General features: G+C 45.4%; 1 protein-coding gene across 2 annotated transcripts in view; it reads left to right on the top strand.

The window, feature by feature from the left end:
- ZNRF1 (zinc and ring finger 1) overlaps positions 1 to 26,284 on the top strand; it is a 100,398-nt gene that overhangs the window by 64,769 nt on the left and 9,345 nt on the right. For both annotated transcript variants that reach the window (XM_014792679.2, XM_004437112.3), the window contains exon 2: positions 20,914 to 21,009. In XM_014792679.2, the coding sequence (XP_014648165.1) occupies positions 20,914 to 21,009 (96 nt within the window). The remainder of the gene's footprint in view (positions 1 to 20,913; positions 21,010 to 26,284) is intronic.

Raw genomic sequence — 26,284 nt, 5'->3', positions numbered from 1 at the left:
GCTCGTCTCAGCTTCATGGTATCTGGGGCCTCAGCTGGAAAACTGGAAGGAAGACTGGGCACTGTGTCTTTTGATGGCCTGTTTTCTCACATGTCTGGCTCTCAGCTGAGACCTCAGGTGGGGCTCTCAGCCAGAATGCTCATGGGTGTGGCCTTTCCATGTGGTTTGGGCTTCCTCACAGCGTGGTGGCTGGGTTCCAAGGGTGAGGGTCCTGAGAGAGAGCTCAGCAGCAGCTGTATCTTTCGTATGACAGCCTCAGAAGTAGTAAGTAGCATTTTGGCTGTACTCAATTAGTCAGAACAGCCACAAGCCCCCCACCCAGGTTCAACGGGAGGGAAAACAGACTCCAGCACTTGATAAAGAGCGGCAAGGTTCTGGAAGTGTATGTGGGACTGGGAATAGTCCTAAGGCCGTCTTGGGAAAATACAGATTGCTTCACCGTTCAAATGGTGATAAGCGTCTGCCTTTCTGATCTAGCTACACTGGTACTCTTTTTAGTTCTTTGAAAGAACAATCTCTCTGTTTTTGCACGTGCTGTCCCCTCTACTGGGAACCCTCTTCTCCAATCCTTGCTTGCCTCCTTCTGCTGCCTGGCTGGCTTTTGCTTATCTTTTAGTCTTAGCTTAGCCGTCCTTACAGGAAGCCTTTCCTGACATCACTGCTGCCTCAGCCGCCGGCCCCCAAATCTCAGTGAGGGCTCCATTCCTAGTTCTCTTTGGCACTTTGTCCTGTCCCTGTCATAAAAGTGATTATGAGGTAGTGCACTTGCCTGTGTACTTGTGTGCATTCCCCATCAGAGTTTAAACTCCACCAAGGAGCTCTTTCTGCCTTGTGTGCTGATCAGTGCCTGGCACTTAGTAACCCTCAGTAAAATGGAGAAAATGGATTCAGCCTTGAGTGTCCACTCACTAGAGACAGTGACGTATGCACAAAATTGAGCATTAACACAGTTTAATACATCATATTAGCTGTGTTGTAGGGGGCACACACATACACACACGCAAGCACTGAGTTTCAGAGCAGGGAGCAATTTTGGGTTTAGATCGTCTCATCAAACCCCCTCCTTTTGCAGGTAAGAAATGTAAACAGAGCTGTGACATGAGTCACCCAACCGGAAGCAGGTGCCTCCGGGACCAGCAGTTTCGGGCCCGCACTGTGAGCAGAGGCGTTGCAGTGGCTGGGACTCCGTTCGAGCCCCTCTACCTACCTTCACCTCTGAAGGTGAAGGGACTGTGTTGGTCCAGTGATGAAGCCCAGACATGGCCATTCATCATACCTTTCCCATGTGCAGACAGCAAGAAGTGAGACATCCTCTTTCAGTCCTCCTGCTCGCTCCCTCCCGAGTCCTAGACCATTTGTCAACCAGTTAGCTAATTAGGTGCAAGCATCAAAAAAATTGAGGCCAGGCTTCTTTTCACAAGCATTGATCGTTTGCTGGCTTTTATTAATAGTGAGCTTTTTTTTCCCTTTCTTTTTTTTTTTTTTTTTTTTTTTCTTTTTTGACCTCCCTCTGCTGCAGAGGGTTGGGTTAATGCTGTTCCTCACTTTGTGTCATATTATCATTGGTCTGGGCAAGGCTGTTCTCTTGGTTTTATTCCTTTGTACATTGATTTACTCTTTTTTATTCCTATTTTCTAATCTCCTCCCCTCCATAGTCAACCATGTGAATGTGCTTGGTGTGTATTCTCTTACTGGTGTATTATGAATTATTACTTTGTGTACATGTGTGGAGTTTTTGTATTTAGATTTTAGGTAATCATGTGCATATGTTTTTAACTTAAGTAAATGGCTTGGTGCTACAGATCCTTTTGTTTCTTTTTTTTTATTCCACACCGTGTTCAGATCTATCCTGTGTGTACGTTTGGTCCGTTGCTGATGACTGCTGCATACTGCTTCATAGTGTACATGCTCTACATGGTTCTTATCCATTCCCCATTCATCATCTGTGCTGCCTGCAACTCACTGCTACCCCAGTTGGTGCTGTAGGGCACATCCTGCGCTGTCTTCTGACTGGCCTGTGGGAGAGTTTCTCTGGGAAATATACCCAGAAGTGGACATGCTAGATATAGACTAGTGAGCTTTCTAGGGTCATTTCTGAGGACTCAAAAGAGGTGATTGTGTCCCATTTCTCTCCCTATTTTCTCCTAAGTTCTAGGAAGGTAGGTTGCTTAGACTGCCCCAGCATTTAGCCTGGTTCTGGAATCTTGCAGTGATAACTTTCAGAGAGCAGAGACAAAGGTTGAGGTTTTATTCTCTTTGGGTTGATTTGGAGATTGAGTTCCTTCACTCTGAATTCTTCACACTCACACTGCTCCTGCTTGTGTATGTGTATAAAATGAGCCACACCTGCTGAGGTCTGTTCTGGTATCCTGTTGTCCGTGACTGTTTCTAGACCTCCTATATGGAGGCAGCGTGGGATAGTGGAAGGAGACCATACAGTGGAGTCAGGCTGGCATAAGCACACAATTTTCTCCTCCGTGTGCGTGCCAGCCCCATCCATGAGCTGGGGTCACACTGTTGGCCCACAGGGTAGGTATGGAGGGCCGGCATGCAAGTGCGTAGCACAGAGCCTGTCCAGGGCCATTCTGACTCCTCCTGCTTGGCTCCCTGCTTATGAGACGTGAAAGCCCCCAGCAAGAGTGTTGAAAGACCACAGTGCTCTGTGAGTTGGTATGTAAAGGGAATTGGGCTGAATTAAAATCTTTGGTATCACATCGTGAAATATTTGTGGATGAACTCTGGAATTTGCTTCAGAATAATCTGGTGCAGGGTCGAGTGGGTGGGGGTAAAGATCGGGTGACCATATAATTTATTGTCTAATCCCAGGCATGTTTGAGACTGAAAGAGGGGCCTATTAATTACAGCAGGACAATAACTTTTACCCGAGATTGTCCCAGCAAACCAAGACATGGACACCCCAGAGGAAAGTGAGACAGAATTGACCCTGAGTTGATCACTGTTGAAGCTGAGTGATGAGTACCTTGGGACTCATTGTATTCTGTTTTTGTGTGAAATTTTCCATAATAGGAGGAGTTTTTTTAAGGAAATATATCTATCACAGTGCTGAAGCATTCACAAGTCCCCACTGTCCAGGAAATGGGTATTGGGTCCCTAGGCAGCCCTGCTTGGGGTACGAAGCCCATCACCCAGTGCTGCTCTTTCACCACCTCTGGGCACTTCTGTGTGGGGCAGGGTGAGGACGAGTAGGTAGAGAGGCCCTGCCTTCTCTTGTTGGTAGGAGGAATGAGAAACCAGAGGGCGTTCTAGCTCAGCATGACTTGGTTTAGCATAGGGGCAGGACTGACCTTTTTCCTGCCCCAGGACTTTCAGGGCCTGCCCAGGTGGCAACCGAAGCAGATCCCTTCACATCACACCACAGTGCTGGTGGCAGGGGTGCCTGCAGTCTGCACGTGCACATGTGATTATTATCCGCACCTCTTATCAGAACCACAGGTTGGGCAGGAAGTAGCATGACCACAGTGGGTTTTTAACCAACGTTCTGTCTCACACACACACACTGTACCATCCTACTTAACCTCACCGTGATATGGCGGTTGCTCGAGCCTTGAGTGGTAGAAGGTAGCCTCTGCTGAGAATCGACTCAAACAACAGTCTGACATACTCTTAATTTATCTCTTTCTGGTTGTACAGCCAGGCCTTTTTCACACAATTCCACAAAGTGTGATATTCATTCATCCAACAGATATTTTCAAGAGCCTGTCATATGCCATGCTCTGGGGGACACAACAATAAAAGAACAAGACTCTGCCTTCAAGGAGCTTATATTGTAATGGAGGTGACAAATAGCAGGTGCAGCAGTGGTGAGTGCTAAGAAAAATAAAAGTGCATTGGGTTGGGGGATGGATCGAGAGTGGTAGCTGTTTTAGATGGGTCGTCTAAGGAGGTGAGAGAGAACTAGCAGATGTCAGAGAGGGGGGCATTATGGGAGACCAAAAAGCAAGTGCAACAATGTCGGGGGTGCAGGTGAAGGAGGAGAGTCACCTTTCTCAAATGCTAATGATTGCTGGAGAATTGACTTTAGGATACCATCATGTAGAGGTCGTTGGTAACCTTGGTAAGGGCGATTTTGGAGATTGGAGTAGTTCAAGAGGGAATGGAAGCAGAGCAAATGAGGAAGGCCATTGAGACAACTCTTTGCAGGCACTTTTCATTGTAAATAGGGCACTTGCTGAAGGTGTGGGTGGGATTGAGAGAATGTTGTGTAAGGTGGGGACTAGTGCTCGTGTGCTGACTCAATAGAGAGGGAAAAGGTATTTAATGGAACCTGTTATAGATGGCCCTCTGGCCCTCTGGTATGCTTAACAAATATTAAATGACCTTGATCATGAGGTAGAGCCCTGGAAGGCCTGGTTCAGTTTTCTTTTTCCATTGGAATTCCCTTTTCTCTGTACTAAAAGTAAGTCACAAATGTTTGGACTGTTCTCAAAATATCTGTTATAACATGCTTTAATCTTCTATCTATAATCTTTCTCTTGTTATACAAATGGTTCTGAAATTTTGGGTTATAAACCCAAACTCTTTTGACAATTTAAATCTATGGATCCCTTCCTCAGAAAAACATACCTGCTGTAGAACCTGGCATTTTATTTCAGGAGGTTGATGTATCCTCTGACGTCCATTCCAGGAGTGTCCAGGTCAAGAAGCTGCATGTCAGATACAGTCACTAGACAGTCAGTCTCTTAAGGCCATGAAAGTGGCTAAAAGAATGAGAACCCTATGACCTTGTCTTCTCTTTTCTTCCCTAATAGATCATCAGTTCCTTGAGGGTAGAAATTATATTTAATGTTTTGCCATTTTAAAATCCTTAATCCTTAATCCTTAACTTTCCCATTTTAAAATCCTTAATATATCACATTGACAAAGCGCTTTCTGCCATCTAAGGTAACATTCACAGGTTCCAGGAATTAGGATGTGGACAGCTTTGGGTGGGCCTTTATTCTGCCTACTACACGTTTTTTTTTAATCTTTTTTTTCTTTTTTCTCCCCAAAGCCACAGTACATAGTTGTATATCCTAGTTGTAGGTCCTTCTAGTTCTTCCATGTGGGACGCAGCCTCAGCATGGCTTGATGAGCAGTGAGCAGGTCCATGCCCAGATCCACGCCCAGGATCCGAACCTGCAAACCCCGGGCTGCTGAAGTGGAATGCGCGAACTTAACTGCCGCATCACTGGGCAAGCCCTGCCTACTACACGTTTGTATAGTTATTTACACATATGTTGTCATTTAGTGGCTAGGATGGTAAAATTATTCCTGTCTTACAGATGAGAAAAATGGAAGCTCAGGGAATTTAGATGACTCGCCCTTGGCCATATAACTCATGACTTGAATGCTGGAATTCTGAATCCAGATCCACGTTGTTCCATTCTATTTGGCTGCTTGTTTTTTTGTTTTTTGTGTGTGTGTGTGTGTGTGTGTGTGTGAAGAAGATCAGCTCTGAGCTAACATCCATGCTAATCCTCCTCTTTTTGCTGAGGAAGACCGGCTCTAAGCTAACATCTATTGCCAATCCTCCTCCTTTTTTTCCCCCACAGCCCCAGTAGATAGTTATATGTCATAGTTGCACGTCCTTCTAGTTGTGTATGTGGGACACGGCCGTAGCATGGCAGGAGAAGCGGTGCGTCGGTGCATGCCCGGGATCCGAACCCCGGCCGCCAGTAGCGGAGTGCACACACTTAACCGCTAAGCCACGGGGCCGGCCCCTGGCTGCTTGTTTTTTAATTCTCTTGTCTTCCACAGATTTCAATAAGTGATATTTGTCAGTATTTAGGTTCCTGATGCCAATATTCTGGGAAATTGATGTGCTGACTCAAAATGAGGGAATGTCAAAATCTATGTAAAAATAGTCGTCAAGGCAAAATATCAAATGAACAAGGAATTTCTAGTTTATGTGGCCTTCCCATTTCATAAACATTTGTGTTTATAAGGTCCAGTATAGAGACTGCTTACTGGTTAAATATTTTGTCCATCGATATACTGGTTAAATATTTTTCCACCGATATACTGGTTTAATATTTTGTCCTCCGACAGACCTATCATATCACAAATCTTTTGCTTGCCAGCCAGCCAGATTACTTGTTATCATTAGGAGATCCCTGATTTCTTACCCTTGGAACTATTATCATGAATCAAGATTAATGAATTATTGCCATCCATGTTCCTGCTATTATGTTGGAGTCTCTTCCTGTTGCTCCCCCACCTTCTCTCTCTCCCATTTTTGTCTACCAGACTCAAAATAATCTGAACCAGAGGTGAAGAAAACCAGTGTAGAAGCACACTTTATGTGTCTTCATAGGGATCATTCACTATTTTAGGGAACTTAGAATTGATGACCTTTCTTGCTCGTGCTTTGTGTCTGGAGGGTCTCTGGGAAATCCTTTTTAACTCATTAGTCAGTACCTAACAGCTCTCTAGGGTCTTTCCATCTCTTCCTCTTTGGTACTGAAGGCAGTGGATGACAGAAAAGCAAGGACTGAAGCATAAAGGCCTTCTTTTACCCTGATAGTTTCCTTTGATAGGCTTGATCGCTCCATTACTGTTGAGCTCTCAAAACAACCTCATTCTATTCTTTTGGCTTGTTCCTCTTTAGATGCTATTTCAAAGCAGAGTTGTGGCATACAGGGCCGTGTCCTCTGAGTTCCTGCCTCCATCTACTTCTGTGTTGGAGGTATAGCTAAGCAGAGGATGCCCTGCTGACCAGGGGCCAGGTCTTAGCCCAGGCAAGAAGCCAGCCGGCATTCACTCTGTCCAATAGCCAAGCTCAGCCTGCAGTGTTGCTGCATGCAGGGCCCAAGCCAGAGCTGATAGTTTTTATGAAGTGAATACAGCAGCACGTGTTCTGCATCCTGAGATTATACTGGGAGGCGTGTTGGAGCCTTCTAGCAGATCTCCAGTGACGTGAAGGCCGGGGCTGTCAGCATCAAGAGATGCAAGTTCCACTGTGCCAGGCAAATGATGTTTTTCAATAGGAGCAGTCAGTTAGATGTGAGTGTCGTGTCCATTTGCCTGGTGAGTCAGATACTGACTGAACATGATCTAGTAGTGCATTCAAGCGTCTTCCTTCTTGTCAGTGAAAAATCTCTATCAGCCATATGGACATTGGGGTGGACAATGCCTTCAGGAACTAGAAATAAACTATTGGTCCTGTATGGATTTTGTGTGAAACTTTCTTTCTTTGTTCTTTTTTGTTCCCTAGCTCTCCTTTTCTCCTCCAGCTCCACCTCCAAACACACACACACACTCCATTAAAAAAGCAAAGTCAGTTAAAGGTTGGAATTTTTAAATATATCAACAAAGACCCCCAGACTTGAAAAAGAATATATCCAGGGGAGAAACAGGCCAGCAACAGGGCGTTCCAAGCACAGTCTTGTTTCTCTAGGGAAGTCTGCTGAGGGCACCTGCTACAGGTAAGGCTAGACCTGCATAGCAGTGCCCTGCTCAGACAGTATCCCTCTCTGGAATTGGAAGAAGTGAAGCTCTCTTCTGTTGCTAATGTGGAGGCAGTCCACAAATCCTCTGGGGGTGATAACTGCCTTTTTTGCCTAAGGACCAGATTTTATTGTTCCCTTTGTCTTTTTTGAGGGGAAGTGGTCCTTGGCCCCACTCCTTGCTGTTGAGTTTGTGAAGAAAAGGCTGGGGAATTCTGCCTACTCCTGAGAGTGTTCTCTGGTGTTCCCAAACACTGGAAAGACCACTCCCAGCTGTGGGTATTGGGTCCAAGGGCCGTAGATGTGTGGTGTGTTGGGGATTGGAATGAAGGTGGGACAGCCGTTGAGAGGAAAGCATGGTATTCAGTGAAGTAACTTTCCTGGCCATTTCCTGGCCAGACTTGTCTATCCCGTTGCCTAGCTTGCAGGTAATCCCTAATATCTAAGAATTTAGAGAAATTCTGGCTTGACCCTTTGGAAGACAATCTTCCTCTTTCAACAGATAGTCCATTTTTTAAATAAGACATCTCCAAAATAAAAGCCAAATGTTCATCTGGAAACTACATGCACACTTTTTGAGTCATGATTGGATGCCCCTAAACTTGCCCAAGCATGTAGCCAGGTGGCAAGGGATTATAATTTGACATTCATCTTTCCTGGCCAGTGGTTGGGGACTTGATCACACTCACGCTGAGGCTTTCATCTTTTTTGTATTTGTATCTCCTCAGGCTCAGGTCATCAGATCATCATGTCCCTACTCCTCCCTTTCCTCATCACCCTGCTCCTAAACAGTCCTTCCAGGGCCTCTCTCTGGAAGAAATGGGTTAGAGGATCAAAGGAACGGGACCAGCCGTAGTTCCTGCTCCTGGCAAGTGCTTTTCCCATTTTTCCCTTGGCTGGAATGCTGTTGTTGGGCTTCACCTGCCAGGATGCAACCTGGACTTGCTGGAGCAAGGGATTGGTGTCATCAGGCATACATTCATGTGCACACCCTGCAGTTCTTCCCTTTGTTCCCACTGCAGGTGTCTTCATTGAGCCTGTTCTCATTTGTAGTAAATGAATAGGAATAAATGTTTGGGGTATGTGGTTGGAATTCAGTCTGTATATATTTTTAAGTATACATATATGTGTTTTTCATATATTCGTTGATTCTAAGGTACATACATTTCACAACTTACCAACTCTAAAATCAAGATACATCGTGTCGTCACATCTTAAAATTATAATTGGCAGCTTTTTTTTTTCTTTCTTGGAGGTTCATAATGGTGCCTCTTAAAACTGGTGGTATCTTAGAGTCCACAAAGTACATTATGTAGTGTCAGCTCATTTTTCACTTCTTTGCCTGAAGAATTTGTGAATTTCCTCAACTAGGTAGATTTACCAGCAAGCCTCAGTACAGTCATGCACCCCATTACGACATTTCGGTCAATGATGGACTGCATATATGACAGTGGTCTCATAAGATTAGTACCATCTAGGTTTGTGTAAGTACACTGTGTGATGTTCACACAATGACAAAATCACCTAACTACGCATTTCTCAGAATGTATCCCCATCGTTAAGTGACACGTGGCTATATATCTAAGTTGTGCTGGATGCAGCCTGGTAAAATGGCCACCCCATATTTCACATGGCTTTGCTCTGTACAGAGCACTCACACCTCCATCTTTGGTTGGGGTTTAGAACAATACTGGACAGTAGGCAGGGCACTAGGCAGTTATTGCTAAATAGCTTTTACAAGGCCACCTGGCCAGTGATTGGGAGAGCCTGTTTCTTCTCACTCCTGATATGATTTTCTTTCTTCCAAACCAGTCAGCCTAGAATCCAGAAAGAGCAAAAATATGTTGAGGGTGGACTATACTGTGTTTAGAGTAGAGAATGGAGATCTTTATACTAGGTAAAAATTGGGAACCCAAACACCTGTGGAAGAAAATAGCTAAAAGCACAATATATTATCACTATAATTGCCTATATATATATATGCCTATATAGAATATAGGCATACCTCAGAGATACTGGGTTTGGTTCCAGACCACCACAAGAAAGCAAATATTGCAATAAAGCAACTCAAACAAAGTTTTTGTTTCCCAGTGCATAAAAAAGTTATGTTTACACGATACTATAGTCTATTAAGTGTGCGATAGCATTATGTCTAAAAAAAAATCTACATACCTTAATTAAAAAATATTTTATTGCTAAAAAATGTTAATTATCATCTGAGCCTTCAGTGAGTGGTAATCTTTTTGCTGCTGGAGGGTTTTTTTAAAAGATGCAATATCTGCAAAGTGCAATAAAATGAGGGTTTGCCTGTACATAGACATTGAAAATGACAAGTATGTGGATTGTTGCTGATACAAAAAGTATGTATATTTAAAGAGCAGAATATGAATATCCAGGCAGAGAAGATTCTGGGAAGATAGTGGCTAGAATGCATGTCTCATTTCTTTGACTTCCAATGCCAACTATTTTAACTCTTCAAGCCAAGCAGGGGGCCAGGTAGGCAGGGCCCAGAAGGGGTTACAAAGGGTGAGCTCCTGAGAAAATGCTAAGACGTAAAAGTTATGGAGGAGGAGATAAGAGACCTGGAAGATGGAACCAAGACACTTGACATACAAGTGATTGGAGTACTAGAAGGAGAAAAAGGTAGAGGAAGGATGTATCAGTCAGGACAAGCTAGAGCTAGGTTATAATGTAATAACAAACAGTCCCATAAGCTCAGTAGTTTAATTCAACAAATTTATTTTTTCCCCACACTGCAGTATTCAGTACAGGTCAAGAGTGGGGCTCTGCTCATTGTAGTTACTCAGGAACCCAAGTGATAGAGGCTTCATCTCACTGCAGCAGTGCAGGTAATGTGGTACATCATGAACTAGTGCTTAAAGTCTGCTTGGAAGTGCGTGCATTACTTCCACTCGCATTTCATTGGCCAAAGTAAATCACAAACCCACCTTTAGCTTCAAAGGGAGCAGGGAAGTACAGTTCTACTGTATAGCTGGAAGGAGGAAAGCTAGAAATATTTGGTGAACAGCACTCATGACTTACCACTAGAGGAAATAACTAAGACATCCAAGTATATCCTGGTAAAATTTCTGAACTCTAAGAATGAAAAGAAAAATCATTCAAACTTTCAGGCCAAATAAGCACATTATTTACAAAGGAAAAAGAATCACACTGGTATCAGATTTTCTATTTCTAACACCAAGAAGCTAGAAGATGTTAGAATTTTATCTATAGACCACTGAAGAGAAAAGGATGGCAACTCAAGAATCCTATAGCTAGAGCAGTTAGGCAAGAAAAAGGAATAAAACACATCCAAATTGGAAAGGAAAAAGTAAAATATCAGATTACATGATATTATTATATAGACAACCCTAAAGACTCCACCAAAAAACTGTTAGAACTAATAACCGAATTCAGTAAATTCAATGAATTATCAGAAAAATAAGTTAAGAAGACAATCCCATTTACAGTAGCATCAAAAAGAATAAAATACTTAGGAATAAATTTAACCAAGGAGTGAAAGATCTGTACTCTGGACACTGTAAGACACTGATGAAAAAAATTGAAGAAAACACAAATACATGGAAATATATTCCGTGTTCATGGATTGGAAGAATTAATATTAAAATGTGATCTAGAGAGTCAATGCAATCCCCAAATCACAACTCCAGGGCATTTTTCACACAAATAGGAAAAACAATCCTAAAATTCACGTGGAACCACAAAAGACCCTGAATAGCCAAAACAGTGTTGAGAAAGAAGAACAAAGCTGGAGGCATCACCTTCCTGATTTCAAACTATATTGCAAAGCTATTGTAATCAAAACAGTATGGTATTGGCATAAAAACAGACACATAGATCCATGGAACAGAATAGAGCCCAGATATAAACCCATGGGTATGTGGTCAATTAATTTTTGACGAAGGCTTCGGGAATACACAATGGGGAAAGGACCATCTCTTCAAAAATGTTAGTGTTAGGAAACTGGATATCCATATGCAAATGAATGAAACTGGATTCATATCTTAAACCATAAACAAAAATCAACTCAAAATGGATTAAAGACTTGAGCGTAAGTCCTGAAACCATAAAATTCTGTATGGAAATTTGCTAAGATCTTAAGTGTTCTCACACAAAAAAAGGTAAATATGTGAACTGATCGACATGTTGACTCGATTGTGGGAATCTTTTCACAATGTATACATATATCAAATCATCACATTGTTCACTTTCAATATATTTGATTTTATTTGTCAATTATACTTTAATAAAGCTGAAAAAAAAAAAAAGTCTTGTACCCAGACAGGATATCTATTCAGCTGTCAGAATAAAAGAAAGGTATTGAGCATAGACCGTCAGAGAGCATGTCCCTGCTGTCGCCCACTGCCCCTAGTTCTTACTGTGCCTATCAACTCAGCCCTTGCTGTCCTAACACACGAAAGTCTCTGCTCACCTGTCACCCCTGCAGAGGGGCCTTCCCTGACTGCTGTAGCTGAATTAGCATACACACATCTCACTGCTTGACACTTTTTCCACTGTTTTATAATGAAAATTTCAAACATACAGAAAAGTTGAAAGAAGTTTACCTTATACATCTTATTTTTTGATGCATTTCATTTTAATGTAGGCATCAGTACACCTCTTGCTAAATTCTTCGGCATGTCTGTCGTTAACTACAGTTCAATATTTGTTTACACTTTTTTTTTCCTGGTTGAAGTAAAGTTTACAAACAATGAAATCTCAGATCTTAAGTATACATTCACTAAATTTTGACAAATGCATGCATGTGTGTAATCCAAACCCTCCTCAGGATGTAGAACATTTTCGTCTCTCCAGAAGGTTCTCTCATCCCTTTTTCAGTCAGTCTCTGCCCCAACTCCTACTCGTTAGAGACAGCACTGTTCTGATTTTTCCCAACGTAGATTAGATTTCCCTGCTCTACTACTTCATATAATTGGAATCATGATATGTGCTCTTTTGTGCCCTTCACTGAGCATGTTTTCTTTTTTTGGGGGGGGGGGGCGGAGAGGAAGATTCACCCTGAGCTAACATCTATTGGCAATCTTCCTCTTGTTTTTTTTTCACTTGAGGAGGTTTAGCTCTGAGCTAACATCTATGCCAGCCTTCCTCTATCTTGTACGTGGGATGCCTCCACGGCGTAGCTGATGAGTGGAGTAGGTCCGCGCCTGGGATCCAAACCCACGAACCCCAGGCCGCTGAAGCAGAGCGCACAGAACTTTAACCAGTCAGCCGCAAGGCCGGCCCCCTAAGCGTGTTTTTAATATTCATCCATGTTGTTGCATGTATCAGTAGTTTGTTGCTTTTTATTGCTAAGTAGTGTTCTATTACATTCTATGATTATGCCACAGTTTATTTATCCATTCTGTTGGTGGCAGTTGGGTTGTTTCCAGTTTTTACTTCTTACGAATATAGCTGTGATGAACGTTCTTATAAGTATCTATTTGTAGACAAATGTTTTCATTTCTTTTGGGTAAATATTTAGATGAGGAATTGCTTGGCTTAGGCTAGGTGTATGTTTTGTTTTATAAAGAACCCCCAGACCTTGTCCCAAAGTGACTGTGTCATTTTACACTCCCTCCAGCAATATGTGCAAGTTCCAGTTGCTCCACATCCTCACCAACATTTGATGTTGTCAGTTGTTTAAATTTTATTGTTTGGTGTTTTAATAAACAGATGTATTAGTCAGGGTTCTCCAGAAAAACAGAACCAATAGGATATATATATAGAGAGAGAGGGAGAGAGAGATTTATTATTTATTATAAGGAATTGGCTCACGCAATTATGGAAGCTGAGAAGTCCTGTGATCTGCAAGCTGAAGACCCAGGAAAGCTCACCGGCTTTAGTTCCAGTCCAAGTCTGAAGGCTTGAGAACAGGAGAACCAATGGTGTTAGTCCCAGTCCAAGGGGAGGAGAAGACCAATGTCCCAGCTTAAATAGGCAGAGAGTTCAAAATCTCCCTTCCTCCTCCTTTTTATTCTTTTCAGGTCTTCAGTGGGTTGGATGAAGCCTACCCACACTGGGGAGGGCAATCTCCTTTACTCAGTCTACTGATTCAAATATTAATCTCATCCAGAAACACCCTCACAGACACACCCAGAAATAATGTTTAACCAAGTATCTGGGCACCCCGTGACACAGTCAAGTTGATGCATAAAGTTAAAATCACAACAGATAAAATAAAATACAGACAAATAAAAAACAGATAAAATCACAACAGATTTGTGTTAAGAAAAATACACACACACACTAATATTTAAATTGATTTTAGGTGTCAGTGTGGCACTCTCCTGAAGTCTGCTTATGAGAATTTTCTTGACTCCTGGGGAAACAGGTGAGTGAGCCCCAGGCCCTAGAACAGAACTCCAGAGGCCGAGTCCAGAAGACAGGTGTTGAAAGGGGCAAAAATCAGAAGTGCTGGGCCTTTCCCTAGTCTAGAATGTTCTCCAGGAGAGACTGATGCATACCTCAGCAACTCGTAAATTGTGCATTGGTTTCCACTTATTTCTTGGGAGTGGGGGTTAGGAGAGAAGCATGTGATACCTACGGCCTCTGCTCTTGGGGACACATCTCTGCGGTATAGAAATGTGAAAGAAAATCATTCCCTGTTACCCCTTGATTTCTTCCATTTGTAATAAATCCCATTTAATCAAATTCATTTAGTCAAGTCTCATTTTACAGACTTGAGGCACCACAAAGATGTGACAGGGAAAGATCCAGGCTGAAAACTAGGAACTGAACAATAGGGATGCCGTGTTGGGGGTGGCGCTCTCTGAGTCCCCAGGTGAGAGGAGTCCACATCAGCCCCTCCTGCCCAGGACAGGAGGTCCTGCCTGGATGGTGTGGCTTCCTTTACCCTGGTGGCTTCTTTGATTCTTCTCCTTTTAGGTGATCCCAGAGACAGGCAGAACTGGGGCAGCGTTAAAATAGCGCATCAGCATAGGAGGGAGGGTCGAGGAGGGAACTGGGGCAACGTGCAAAGCACACGTCCTGCCTGAGAAATCAGGTCTTAAAGGAGAAGGTTGCAGTTTTGGAAAAGGAGAAGTATGTGGTCCCCAGAGCGCAAAAGTTTTGATTTATATTGCAAGATACATGTTGTAGAGGATTGAGAGAGTTGTTGTAACTTGAGCTGGTTGCCCCCGTCCTTCCTCAGTTGCTATGTCAAGTCAAATAGAAGGGCCTGGGTGAAGTCCAAGGAGCCCAGTTAACCCAACCCAGGAAGATGCTTGATGCACATGACCTTGTGCGGGTGCCTGGGATCACTGTTGGTTCACCTACCAGTGGACTTACCCTTTGACCTGGCGGTGAAAGAGGTCAAGGCCTTGCACTGGGTGGCGAGTGTGGGCTTGACTTCTCTCTGGAGCTCCTGTCTCTCTGGAGCTCCGGTCTCTGGTCCAGCTGAGGATTCCCCCACTTATGCAAGACACTTGAAAGGCAGGAAGCAGCTGGGCTCTGGCTCATCACACTCTCCTTGGCTCTTCTGGCTGTGTAACCTTGAGCTGATCTGATGACAAGAGAAAGGAAGGAAATGAGGTCTCCATTAGGAGCTCTCTCTTGGCTCCTTTTGATTGGAGTGGAGGGATCTTGTAGCAGCATTTGGTTGGTAGAGTCCACGCAGCGCAGAATTGGTGATTGCAGACAAATTCTCCTCGGTGCTCTATCATTCACTCCTTCCTCATTTTGAGAAGTTGACAGAAAGGTTGACTAGGAACGCAGTAAGTTCCCTACCTCTGCCATAGTCTGGTGGGAGCAGACGATGGCTGAGAGAAACCAGTGTCAGACTTGGTTGGCAAGCGTAAGCTAGCTGACGCCTCCCTTCACTCTGTCAGTGGCAAATATTAAAGACAACATGTGCAGGTTACTGCCTCTGAAAAGAAAGAAGACAGGAAGGAGGAGGCAGCTGGGAGTACTTGCTGGCTGCTCACCTGGCTTCTGGGGTGCAACGGGCAGAGCCTGGACTCAGATGCAGTTAGGGGATGTCCAGACTCCACCTGTAGCTTTCTCATGAAGGAAAGCAAAGCATCTTTTATACACACTTCCTGAGTGCTGATGAACGTCTCATGAGATTTGACAAAATCGTGTCAATTAGATGACTTTGAGGACTTTTGGTTTATCTTTGTTTGCAGGGCTGATTTTAATTTGGTTCAGACTTTTTTTCCCAAAATGGTGTAAAACCTTCCTAGATATATTAATCTTCAGATAGCTCATAAAGATCACAGTATTTGTCATCCTGTAGGGCTGTTGGTGCTGAATCGTGGCTAGACAATCATAAGAAAAGATTGGGGCAGTAGAGTGGTAGAATCCATCTTGATCATTGGATGACCTTTCAGGAAAGAAGGTGGGGACATTAGTTTTTTCCCCTTAGCTCTCCATATTTTTCCATCCCTCTTACCTTTTGCCCTTTATTTTCCATTTAAAAGTTAATTTGCAAACTCAGTTTGTTACAACCAGTGCTATAGCCTCAGTGCCAAGCGGAAAGCAGAACTCTGTCCTTCCATGTTAACAGAATTCTCAGAAAAAAATTATCAATTGTTTCAGTTTATGGGATTACTCAGGACCGTGGGTACTTCAGGAGAAATTGCTGGGACAATGTGGAAGATTTGAAGTTAGTATTTAGTAATACCTCAGTTTGCATAGCATTTATGTTCTCTTTGCCATGTAGCTCCTCCTCCTATACCAGTCAGCCAGTCCCACAGCTCAGCAAGTGAGGTGCACACTAGGCCATCAGACTTCCTGGGTGTTGTGTGCCAGCACTGGCTCTCTCTGGCTGCATTTCCTTGGGTGAGTGACTGACTTTGATGTCCTCTTCTGCACAATAAAGTTAATATTAGTACTCACCTCTTATTATGGTAAATGAGAAGACATGTAAAGCCCAGTGGCTGCCCATAGTGACGACTCAATAAATGCTATTGTGTATCATCGTGTGCAAGAGTAGGTGCTGTAGAGGTTAAACAAGAACCATTGTTCCACGTTGGCAGTACGGAAAGTACCATATACGGTGCTCTAGAAGTTCACAGGAAACAGATGGGACCAGCAGGTCCCATCTAGCACACTTGGCATGGCCTGTAGCCTGTGTGCCCTGTTGGTCCATCACCCCCCACATCCTTCCTCCAGCCCTCCTGTTCCTTCCTCCTTATTAAGTGCTGCCTGGTGTGATGATGTTGATACCACCATATATTTGATTAGCTTCTTTTTACCCTGCTTTCAGGTTTCTTCTTTGATCCTTGCAAAAGTGAGGTAAATTACTGCTTTTATTTTTTTATTTTATTTATTTTATTTTTTTAACAGTTTTATTTATTTATTTATTTTTGTGTGTGAGGAAGATCAGCCCTGAGCTAACATCCATGCTAATCCTCCTCTTTTTGCTGAGGAAGACGGGCTCTGAGCTAACATCTACTGCCAATCCTCCTCCTTTTTTTTTTCCCCAAAGCCCCAGTAGATAGTTGTATGTCACAGTTGCACATCCTTCTAGTTGCTATATGTGGGACGCGGCCTCAGCATGGCCAGAGAAGTGGTGTGTCGGTGAGCGCCCGGGATCCGAACCCCGGGCCGCCAGTAGCAGAGCGCGCGCACTTAACTGCTCAGCCACGGGCCCGGCCCAAAATTACTGTTTTTAGATGAGGAAACTGAGGTCCAGGGAAGGTAGGTTACTTGCCAAGGTCTTGAGGCTGGAAAACCCAGGTCATCTTGGCATTTCCCACTCACGTAATAGACTGAGTTATTTCTTCAGCCTTACCCTCCCCGCCAAATCCAGGGGTAGGTGATTCAAGTGGTACTAACCCTGCTTTTGCTAAAATGTAGGTCTCTTCCTACTACAGTGGCACTTCCTCTCCAGATGTAATATTTCCCAACCTCCCTCTATCTTCAAACCCTGTTCCGAGGTATGTTTTCTCAGCATCACCAAGCAACTAACTCAATTCTGACAGTATCTGGAGACAGCATCAGATACCACAGGTTAAGGGCTCAGTCCCACAAGACTGACCCCACTTCAGACACCAGTCGCAAGTCCAGGTTGACCTGTGCCTCTGCCTGACTGGCTATTAATTGGAGGTTCCCACAGCCCCCACTCACATTCATTTAATTTGCTAGAGAAGCTCACCAAACTCAGAGAAACCTTTTATTTACTAGATTACCATTTTATTATAAAAAGATATAATGCAGGAACTGCCGGATGGAAGCAACACATAGGGTAAGGTATGTGGGAAGGGGCGCAGAGCTTCCGTGTCCTCTCCAGAGGCACCGCTCTCCCCGAATCTCCATGTGTTCACTGACCCAGCAGCTCTCTGAACCCTGTCCTTTGGGTTTTTACAGAGGCTTCATTACATAGGCATGGTTGATTAAATCATTGACCATTGGTGATTGAACTGTATCTCAAACCTCTTCCCCTCCCTGGAGGTTGAGAGGTGGGACTGAAAAGTCCAACCTTCTAATCAGCTGGTTGGTTCCCCTAGCAACCAGCCCCCATCCTTAGTTTACCAAGGGACTTGCCAAAAGTCACCTCGTTAACATAAACTCCTGTGTGGTTGAAAGGGGCTTGTTATGAATAGCAAGATACTCCTTTCACCTTTATGGCTGTTCCAGGAACCCATAACAAAAGACCAAATATTATTGGTCTTATTATGTGAGGAAATTCCAAGGGTGTTAGGAACTCTGTACCAGAAATGGGACAAAGACCAAATATATATTTCTTATTATAAATCACTATATCACACCTGTGGTCAACTCTGTCTTCCCTGATGGAAAGGACTTTAGATTGGCAGCTAAGAAATATGATTCTAGGCTCAGCCCCAACCCCTCAGTTGTTGGATGTGATGGCCTCACTGGGGCTTCCTTCTTTATCTGTACAATGAGGGGACTGGTCTAAACTTATGAGTCTCAACTTGTTTTTTTCTAGGACATAAATGTCTGGTCACATTCCCTTGTAGACCTTCTTGTTGGGTGGCCTACTTCCCAGTACCTTAGCTGTAATTCAACCCCTTCTCCTGTACTCAAGGAATCACCTTGTGATGAAAGGGTTTGAATGATGCTGTTGTAGGGATAACCATGAATCTGTTCTAAGTTATCAGAAAAGTGAGTAATGTGCGAGGTGTAAGACTTTTTGTCAGTAACAGATCAGTTTGACACCTCCCAGTGACCATGTCAGGGCCTGGACCTGGTCCAGAGCATATCCACCCCGGCCTGCTCATAGCCCTGAGCCCTCAGCCTGCAGACAGGGTGCTAACTTAGCAAGTTTAAAGTAGAAGTATCTTGTAATCCCTTAAAGTGTGGCAAAGCCTTGGTCTTTTGAGTCAGAAAAAAAGGTGAATGAATCTCTTAAGAAAATGAGACAATCTTCCAATGGCTGGTCACTGTGTGGAAAGTTATTTAGTATAAGTATTGGTTTATTTGCAGGGTGCAGGCATGAGGGCAGAACCAAGGGAACAGGGGGACCTAGGACATCATCATTCTACAAGACTCATGTTCATTACTCACCTGTCCATTGCGTGTGTAACACTGGGTCTTAGATTTCTAATCTGGGTTAGAAGAGAATCAGCCTAGCACATTTGAGATCCAATTTTGCCAGAAAACTGGAGATGGACCCTCCCCAACCATGTTTCTTTTCTGTATTCGGGTTTTATTAATGGATTCCTAACCACCCAGAGATCAGGAAATACAGCCCCTTTTCAAAGCTTGGGTTGACAGCACTTCCAAGACGTTTTAGGTGAGGTGCTGAGATGCTTAGATGCTAAAGATCTTTGAGGAAAGGGGTCGGGGGAATGGGGACTGTGCTGTGGAGTCCCAGGTCCACTTTGTCCGTAGTTAACCAGACCCTGGATTTTCTGTCTGTTCCTATGGTTCAGAGCATTGTCACTGAAAGGAGGAGGTTTGGAGAAGACTTGAAGCAAAGTGCCTGTGCCCTACACAGGAACGTGGGAGCCGGCTTGCTTCCTGTCTCAGCACCACCAGCTGTCAGAGGCCAGGGCTTTCCATACAGCATGGGCGAGTCCCCGCAGGAAGGACACTGGTGAAGGTGTGAATTCCTCCTCTGTCCTGGAACAGCTAACAGTCAACATGAACCCTCAGCCTTTTATCTGTTTCATAAGAAATGTTGCTGACATATTACCAGCATCCAGTGAAATGTGCATGGGACATTCTGACTAAAAATTAATAGAAGAGTCAAATCTTCACAATATTTAGATGTGCTGTATTTGACCTAGGAAATCCAGGCTGGGTAGGTAGGAATTATGGTCACAAAAGGGAGAAGGTGTGATGTAGCCAACTAAATAACTGTTCAATGGTATTGGATCTTATTGGTAGAATGGAAAAGAATTAATTCATTTGAAAATAACTTTAATGAAAGTAAAATGGGGGGAATTAGAAATAGTTTGCATTTATCTATAAAAGTAGTTTATGAAAAAATAAATCAAGGGACTATGTTTGCTTAATGGAGTTCAACTCAGAAGGTTCTCAGCTGAAATCCCCAACACTGATACAATTCTGATGAAACTCCTTGGGTGTATAAGCAGTCCACACTTCCATGGGAATAGAACAGCAGGGTCACAACGCCCTGTGTTCGCCTGGTGTTGTGAAACAGCTGTTACTCTTAGTGGCATATGGCCGAGGCACGTGTGGCATTTGGGAGTGCTCCGGAGGGTCACCCCACTGCTCACACACTCTCAGGACAGCTACCTTAGCCACGGGGAGGCAAAGGTGCCCTGGGTGAGGGATGGAGGCACCGATGACTGTAGGAATTCCTCTCACAGGTGTGAGATGGAAGAGTATAAACTCTTCCTTATTCAAAGACTGATTATTTAGGGGCCGGCCCCGTGGCTTAGCAGTTAAGTGCGCATGCTCTGCTACGCGAATCGGGTTCGGATCCTGGGCGTGCACCGACGCACCACTTGTCCAGCCATGCTGAGGTGGCGTCCCACATACAGCAACTAGAAGGATGTGCAACTATGACATGCAACTATCTACTGGGGCTTTGGGGAGAAAAAGGGGAAAAGAGGAGGATTAGCAATAGATGTTAGCTTAGGGCCAGTCTTCCTCAGCAAAAAGAGGAGGATTGGCATGGATGTCAGCTCAGGGCTGATCTTTCTCACCAAAAAAAAAAAAAAAAGACTGATTATTTAGTTGCCTTGACTTGATGCCTCCCTATCCCTGCTGCCCACAGACCCCCTTGGGAAAGGATCTAAAAGAAAATACAACTCAAATCAGCTGTCAGTGACTTCTGATAAACTTCAGCAAGGGGCATGGGACAGGGAGAGTACAAATGGAAAAATGGGAGTTGGAGGCTGTAATAAAATTACAAAATTTTGCATGACTTAATGAGGGAGAAATCAGATCTACAATCTAGATTGTAACTCTCCATGTTGGCACTGGCCCCACATGGTCATTTAAGAGTATCTAAATTTATTATGGGTATACTTGGTTTGGAGAAAACATTTCATCCTGTTTTCCTCTCTTTCAGGTTTCAAGTGCCCCATTTGCTCCAAGTCTGTGGCTTCTGATGAGATGGAAATGCACTTTATAATGTGTCTGAGCAAACCTCGCCTCTCCTACAATGGTAAGGGCTTGGCCTGGGAAGCCTCTGAGTGAGGGTCTTCCCCACCTCGCATGGCTCTGGGCGGCATTTCCACCCTGCCTTCCGGCGATGAGGAACCCAACTGTTCATTCGGAGAGGAAGAGGAGTGGGACAAGGAAGGAAGGCCCAGGGGTCAGGTCCGTGGTGCCAGGAAGTCTTTCGAGCCACTCAGTCCTTCTGCCCTTCCTTCTGCCTCCTTAGTTCCTTGGATCTCTGGTACCTTAGCCCATTCACACAGCTGACAGCAGGGGGCCTAGAGGGAGTGCCACCTCCCTTTGGGGGAGGGGGAGTCTGTCCAGGTGGTTTGCATGAGTGCCTAAGCCTTGACTCTCCACGGCAGGATCAGTGCATTACGTGGACACCCTTTAGGAATTAAAAATGCTGACCTGTCACCTAGTTGCTCCACCATGGCCATGCTGCTTCCTACCTTGGAGGCTGTCCAGAGCTGAGCAGTGAATACAACAAGGGGTAGGATCACCGGGCCAGGGGACTCTGTGAAGCCTAAGTCGCCCTCATATGGCACCTCTGTGGACAAAATGAGTGTCAACATCTGCCTGGTATGCTGTGGGCGAGGATTTGGAGCCCAAGCGATCTGAGTTCAAAGCCTGCCCTATCACTTACTCACTGCATGATCTTAGGCAAGTTGCTCAGTTTAGCAGAGCCTTGGTTTCCTGGTCCATAAAATGGGGATATCTGGTTCATAGGATTATTGTCAGAATACAGTAAGATATTATACCTAAAACCCTTCAACACAGAGCCTAGCACATGGCCAGTGCTCAGGAAGTTACAGCTGCCATTGATAGGGACAGCCGCCCTGAAAGGTGCAAGTTCTTTTTGTCATTTTCCAGAGTGGGCTGGCTTCTCTTTAGTGCCACGTGCCCTGTGCTGCTGGTGGCTCTCTGGTTTTCTATTCTTATGTGCTTAGTCTGGTCTTCAAACCATGTTCATCAGAGAATTGCATCTTCTACGAGAACAGGCACTGGATCTGAGTGGAATGTGCCCCGACCCCATCACTGGACCCACCTTCTAGGATTAAAGTCACAGCAGTGCTTAGGAAAAGAGTTCTGTGGTTTCTCAGAGAGTCTGAGGACTGGACAGGAGGTGAGCCTGGATCGCTTGATCCCCATTCTGACGGTGAAAGTTTCCTGGGTGGACTCTCCTGACAGACCTGTCCTTGGTATGCTGTCCTTGGGCTCCTGTCTCCTCAGGCCCAGATGTGCTCCTTCCCCTACACAGCATTAGCCTGGGGAGGCTTGATTCCGGGTTGTTCCTGAGGAATCTGATTCACTGAGTTCTCCTGAAAACACATCCTGCTATTCTCTTTATCTCTTATTTACTTGCTCAGCCAAAAGATTCTGGATGCGTGCAAGTGGGCCAGTTACCTCCTTGTCTCAGCTACATGCAGTCTGGTAACCTTTGCTTGGGCAGGTTGTGGCCCTGCCTCTGCCCCCAGCATTTTCTTCCCGTTCATATCCTCCCTGGTGTCCAGGAAGCCCGTCTTCTCCCCAGCGGACAGCCTCTCCCTGTCCCTGGGGACTGACTGCCGCCACGTCTCTGAATCTGTTGTCAGGCAAGCTCTGGGCTTCGTGTGAGACTTGTCAGTGTGCTCTCCGTTCCTTCGAGGCTGCTCCAGCTCCACTTTGTTCTGTTCCTCGTCTCTGCCTGCAATCACAAAGGGAGAGGAGTCTTCTCCCGGGGCTCACAGCCCTCCCCAAGCATGGCCTTAGAAGCTGTGCTCACTTATTTTCCACATGTGCAGAGCCCTCATGAAGACTGCTTTTTGTCCCATGGGTTGCTGGGGAGAGTTCTCTGTAGACACTGCCTTGCTGTCATAAGAACACAAAGCAGCCTCAGAGTGGGCTCGGCCCGAGAGGACTGGACTCTTGGTGTCATCAGGGAGAACTTTGCAAGGGCAGCTTTGGAGGACAGAGAGCTCTTGGGGCCGCCTGAGTAAGGAGTACCCACATGCCCCATTTGGAGAAGGGAAGGTGAGAGTCTTGGGCTCCTCTCCCGGAGAACTGCCCAGGACGGAGAACTGCCCAGGACGCCTCCGTTGCCTCTTCTATATTAACACTTTAGTCCCTGGTGCTGCCCGTAGGTCTCCTCCCTGCCGGCAGCCATGGGGAAGGGTCCTCCTGTTCTTTCACCTTCATCTCCATAGCAGAGCAGGCTTCGCAGCCCTGCCTGAGCACAGGTCACCTGCAGAAACCCCACTCAGAGCCAGAGTTCCCTTAGAGGAAGAAGAGATTGACCAACCAGGCTAAGGCATAACTGTGGCTGTTCTTGGTCTGTTACCATTTTTTCCCTTCTCCTTTAATTGAAAAGCCACCTCTTCAGGGGTGTGTGTCTGTGTCTGTGTGTGTGTAAACTAGAGGCTTGAAACTCGAGGATCTCTTTTGCAAAAGCCAGTCCTTTACCACCAGAGGCAAAGAGAGGCATGTTGCCTCGGTCCTGTCAGTGGGGTTTGTCTTAAGGCAGTGAAGGTGCCTCAGAAACATGGTCTGACCCCTCCGTGTACACTATTAATGCAGAAAGGAGACATTCATGGCTGGACTCCTCATTTCAGTCTGTGTTTTCTGAAGACACCTAAACCTTCCAGATAAGAAGGCGTTAGCCACCTGGGGTTTGTATGTGGAATGGAAGTCTCCAGGGCTGTCTAGGGTCTATTCTAGTTCAGATAAAGCACAGCCCTTACAGGAGCTGTGGACCAAAGTCCCAAGTTGGGACCTCCAGGTATTTGTTTTGGTTTTGCCAGTAACGTATTTTACCCATGATTTCTCATCATCTCAATGTCCCTGGCTTCACTTTATCTTTTCTATTAAAAAATATGAGGAGACTTAAAGAGTAGGTGAAGTGTAGAGCTCTCAAAATCTTTCTGGAAAGGGGTTAGGATGAGGCTTTCTTTGTGGATAGAAAAGTGCTCTTTTCTTATGAAGATTCACTAGAACTCCTGGTCACTCCCCCGGAGAGTCCCATACACACACACAAACACATGCACACACACACGCACTTTCTGTAATCGCTGGCACCATTTGGAGAAATTTTTTAGAAAATTTACAGTGGTTATGTAAGATGATATTTAGTTAACCACCAAAGGAAAAAAAGTAGGAACCTCCTAAATGAGGCAGATAAAAGGTAGTATTTTTCTTATTATGAAGTTTGGCCTGAGCCGTGGGTTGGAAGGCCTCCAGTAGCCGCCTGCCAGATTAAAAAAAAAAAAGCCAATTTAGGAAAGGCAAGACTAGTTTAACTGGTTCACCCAGTGCTCAACAGAAATGTGAAGACGAATAAGCATGGCTCCCAGGGCAAGCCCCTGGCTGAGAAGGTGCTATAAGCTATATTTTGAATACGCTAACCTTGCTGGAGGGGCAGGGAAGGGAGCTAGACCCTAGAGCCCTGAATGTTACATCCTTCATTCTCCTCTTCCTGGGCTCTGAACCCAGGACTCCTAGGAGATGAGGAAGGAGTTAGGGGGAGCCCATTTTTATGGGTAAATGTGGTCAGCTTGAATGGGCCTTTTAATGTCTCTCCAACATCTGTTTATGGTTCTGAGATTGGGGAAGCTCGCCTTCAAGAATACGTGCTCAAGGGGCCGGCCTGGTGGTGTAGTGGTTAAGTTTTCGCACTCTGCTTTGGCGGCCCAGGGTTCACGAGTTCGGATCTCAGGCACGGGCTAATGCACGGCTTATCAAGCCATGCTGTGGCAGGCATCTCACATATAAAGTAGAGGAAGATAGGCACGGATGTTAGTCCAGGGCCAATCTTCCTCAGCAACAGATGTTAGCTCAGGGCTAATCTTCCTCACCAAAAAAAAAAAAAAAAAGAAAAGAAAAAAAGAATACACACTCACATTTTGACCATCAAATTGCCTCAAGGTGGGGGACCTGATTTTGCTATGAACAGAAGAGGGTCGACACTGTAGGGGGTGGGGGACGGGTCATGATGGTTGACTGACTGTCCACTGAAAATTTAGGAGGCCCTGGTTCCAGGACCAGCCAGGGGTCCTTGGCCCAGGGAGATTCTGGCATATGGCAGATTCCTTTGCCAGCAGTATTAAGAGAGGTTGGTGGCTGTCAAAGCAGCTTCAGAAGATCCTCTCCCCTTAACTTTCTTTGGGGCACAGACCCAGGCCCTGTTTCTTAGGTCCTGACTGCCCTCCCCTCCTGTCTGCCAAAGGTCATTGCCCCCAACTTCATGGGTCTTGGAATGCTGAATGTCACACAAGGTTTCTTGAAGAAGAGGGCATCTGGCTCCCCTAAAAGCAGGAATGCCTCTTGCTAATTTACCCTGAGCCCAGGCAGCAGGCCTGTGTAGATGGTGCTTATTTGGCCTTTGTCTCTGCTGAGACCCTGTGGTTGGGATGGAAGTGCCTTTTCTTGGGCCTGGGGAAGCCAGCTCCTGGCCAGAGAGTTTGCCTAGCCTAGTGGGACGAGCCAGGAGCTATTGTCAGATGCTCTAACAGCAGCTGAGTCTGGCTGCGGAGGTGTCTGTCCTGTTGCTCCTCCTACAGGAGAGAGGGGAAGAGGGAGCTCCCAGCAGCTGCTCATTGGCAGGCCACTGGGTGAATGAGGAGTGAGTGGGAGGATGGGAGGCCTGCAGGGAAACCAGAATCTGGTGGCTAAAGGAGAGGGGACTGAGAGGGGTCACTGTGGGGAGCCTCTGTACATATGGAGCCCTCTGGGCCCAGGCTTTACTCAGCTCACCCCTCTGAGCTGTCATTATTGCAACCCACCTCACCAAGACAGGTGGATTGCCTCACAGTCCTGGGGTGTTCGGGTGGGGATGCCACTGCTGGTAGGGAACTCTTTCTGCTCAGAGTCTCTCCTTTGCCTGCAGATTTCCCAAGAAGGGAGCTGGCAAGGTCTGGCGTTGGTGGTACTGCCCCTTCCTGTCTCCTTGGAGACTGGGCCAGCAGCTCTGCACCATGCTGAAGATGCTGCAAAGACCAGGCTCTTCTACACCTAGGCTGGAAATGAGGCTAGGGGGTGGAGTCTGTTTCTGTGTCATTTGCTAGGGGTTCTCCCTCTAGCAGAACCTTCCCAGCTTCCTTCCCACCAGGGCCTTAACTGCCATCAGGCACAGAGGGAAATGTATTATGTATGGTCCTGCTCTCAGCTGCTGGCTCCAAGCTGCACAACATCAGTCTTCCCTCTTGGCTGGCTGGCAGAAATAATCTGTAGCTGTTTGGGCCTCCCCACCCGCTCCATGCCACCAGCAGCTCCAGGGGTCCCTTGGGGAATGTTGAGCACTCTCCACA

This window comes from Ceratotherium simum, chromosome 30 (assembly GCF_057802395.1).
Source record: "Ceratotherium simum simum isolate JZ-2026a chromosome 30, ASM5780239v1, whole genome shotgun sequence".
In the NCBI taxonomy this organism is placed as follows: domain Eukaryota; kingdom Metazoa; phylum Chordata; class Mammalia; order Perissodactyla; family Rhinocerotidae; genus Ceratotherium; species Ceratotherium simum.
The sequence above is the reverse complement of the archived record's forward strand: the minus strand, read 5'-3'. Positions and strand labels throughout refer to the sequence as shown.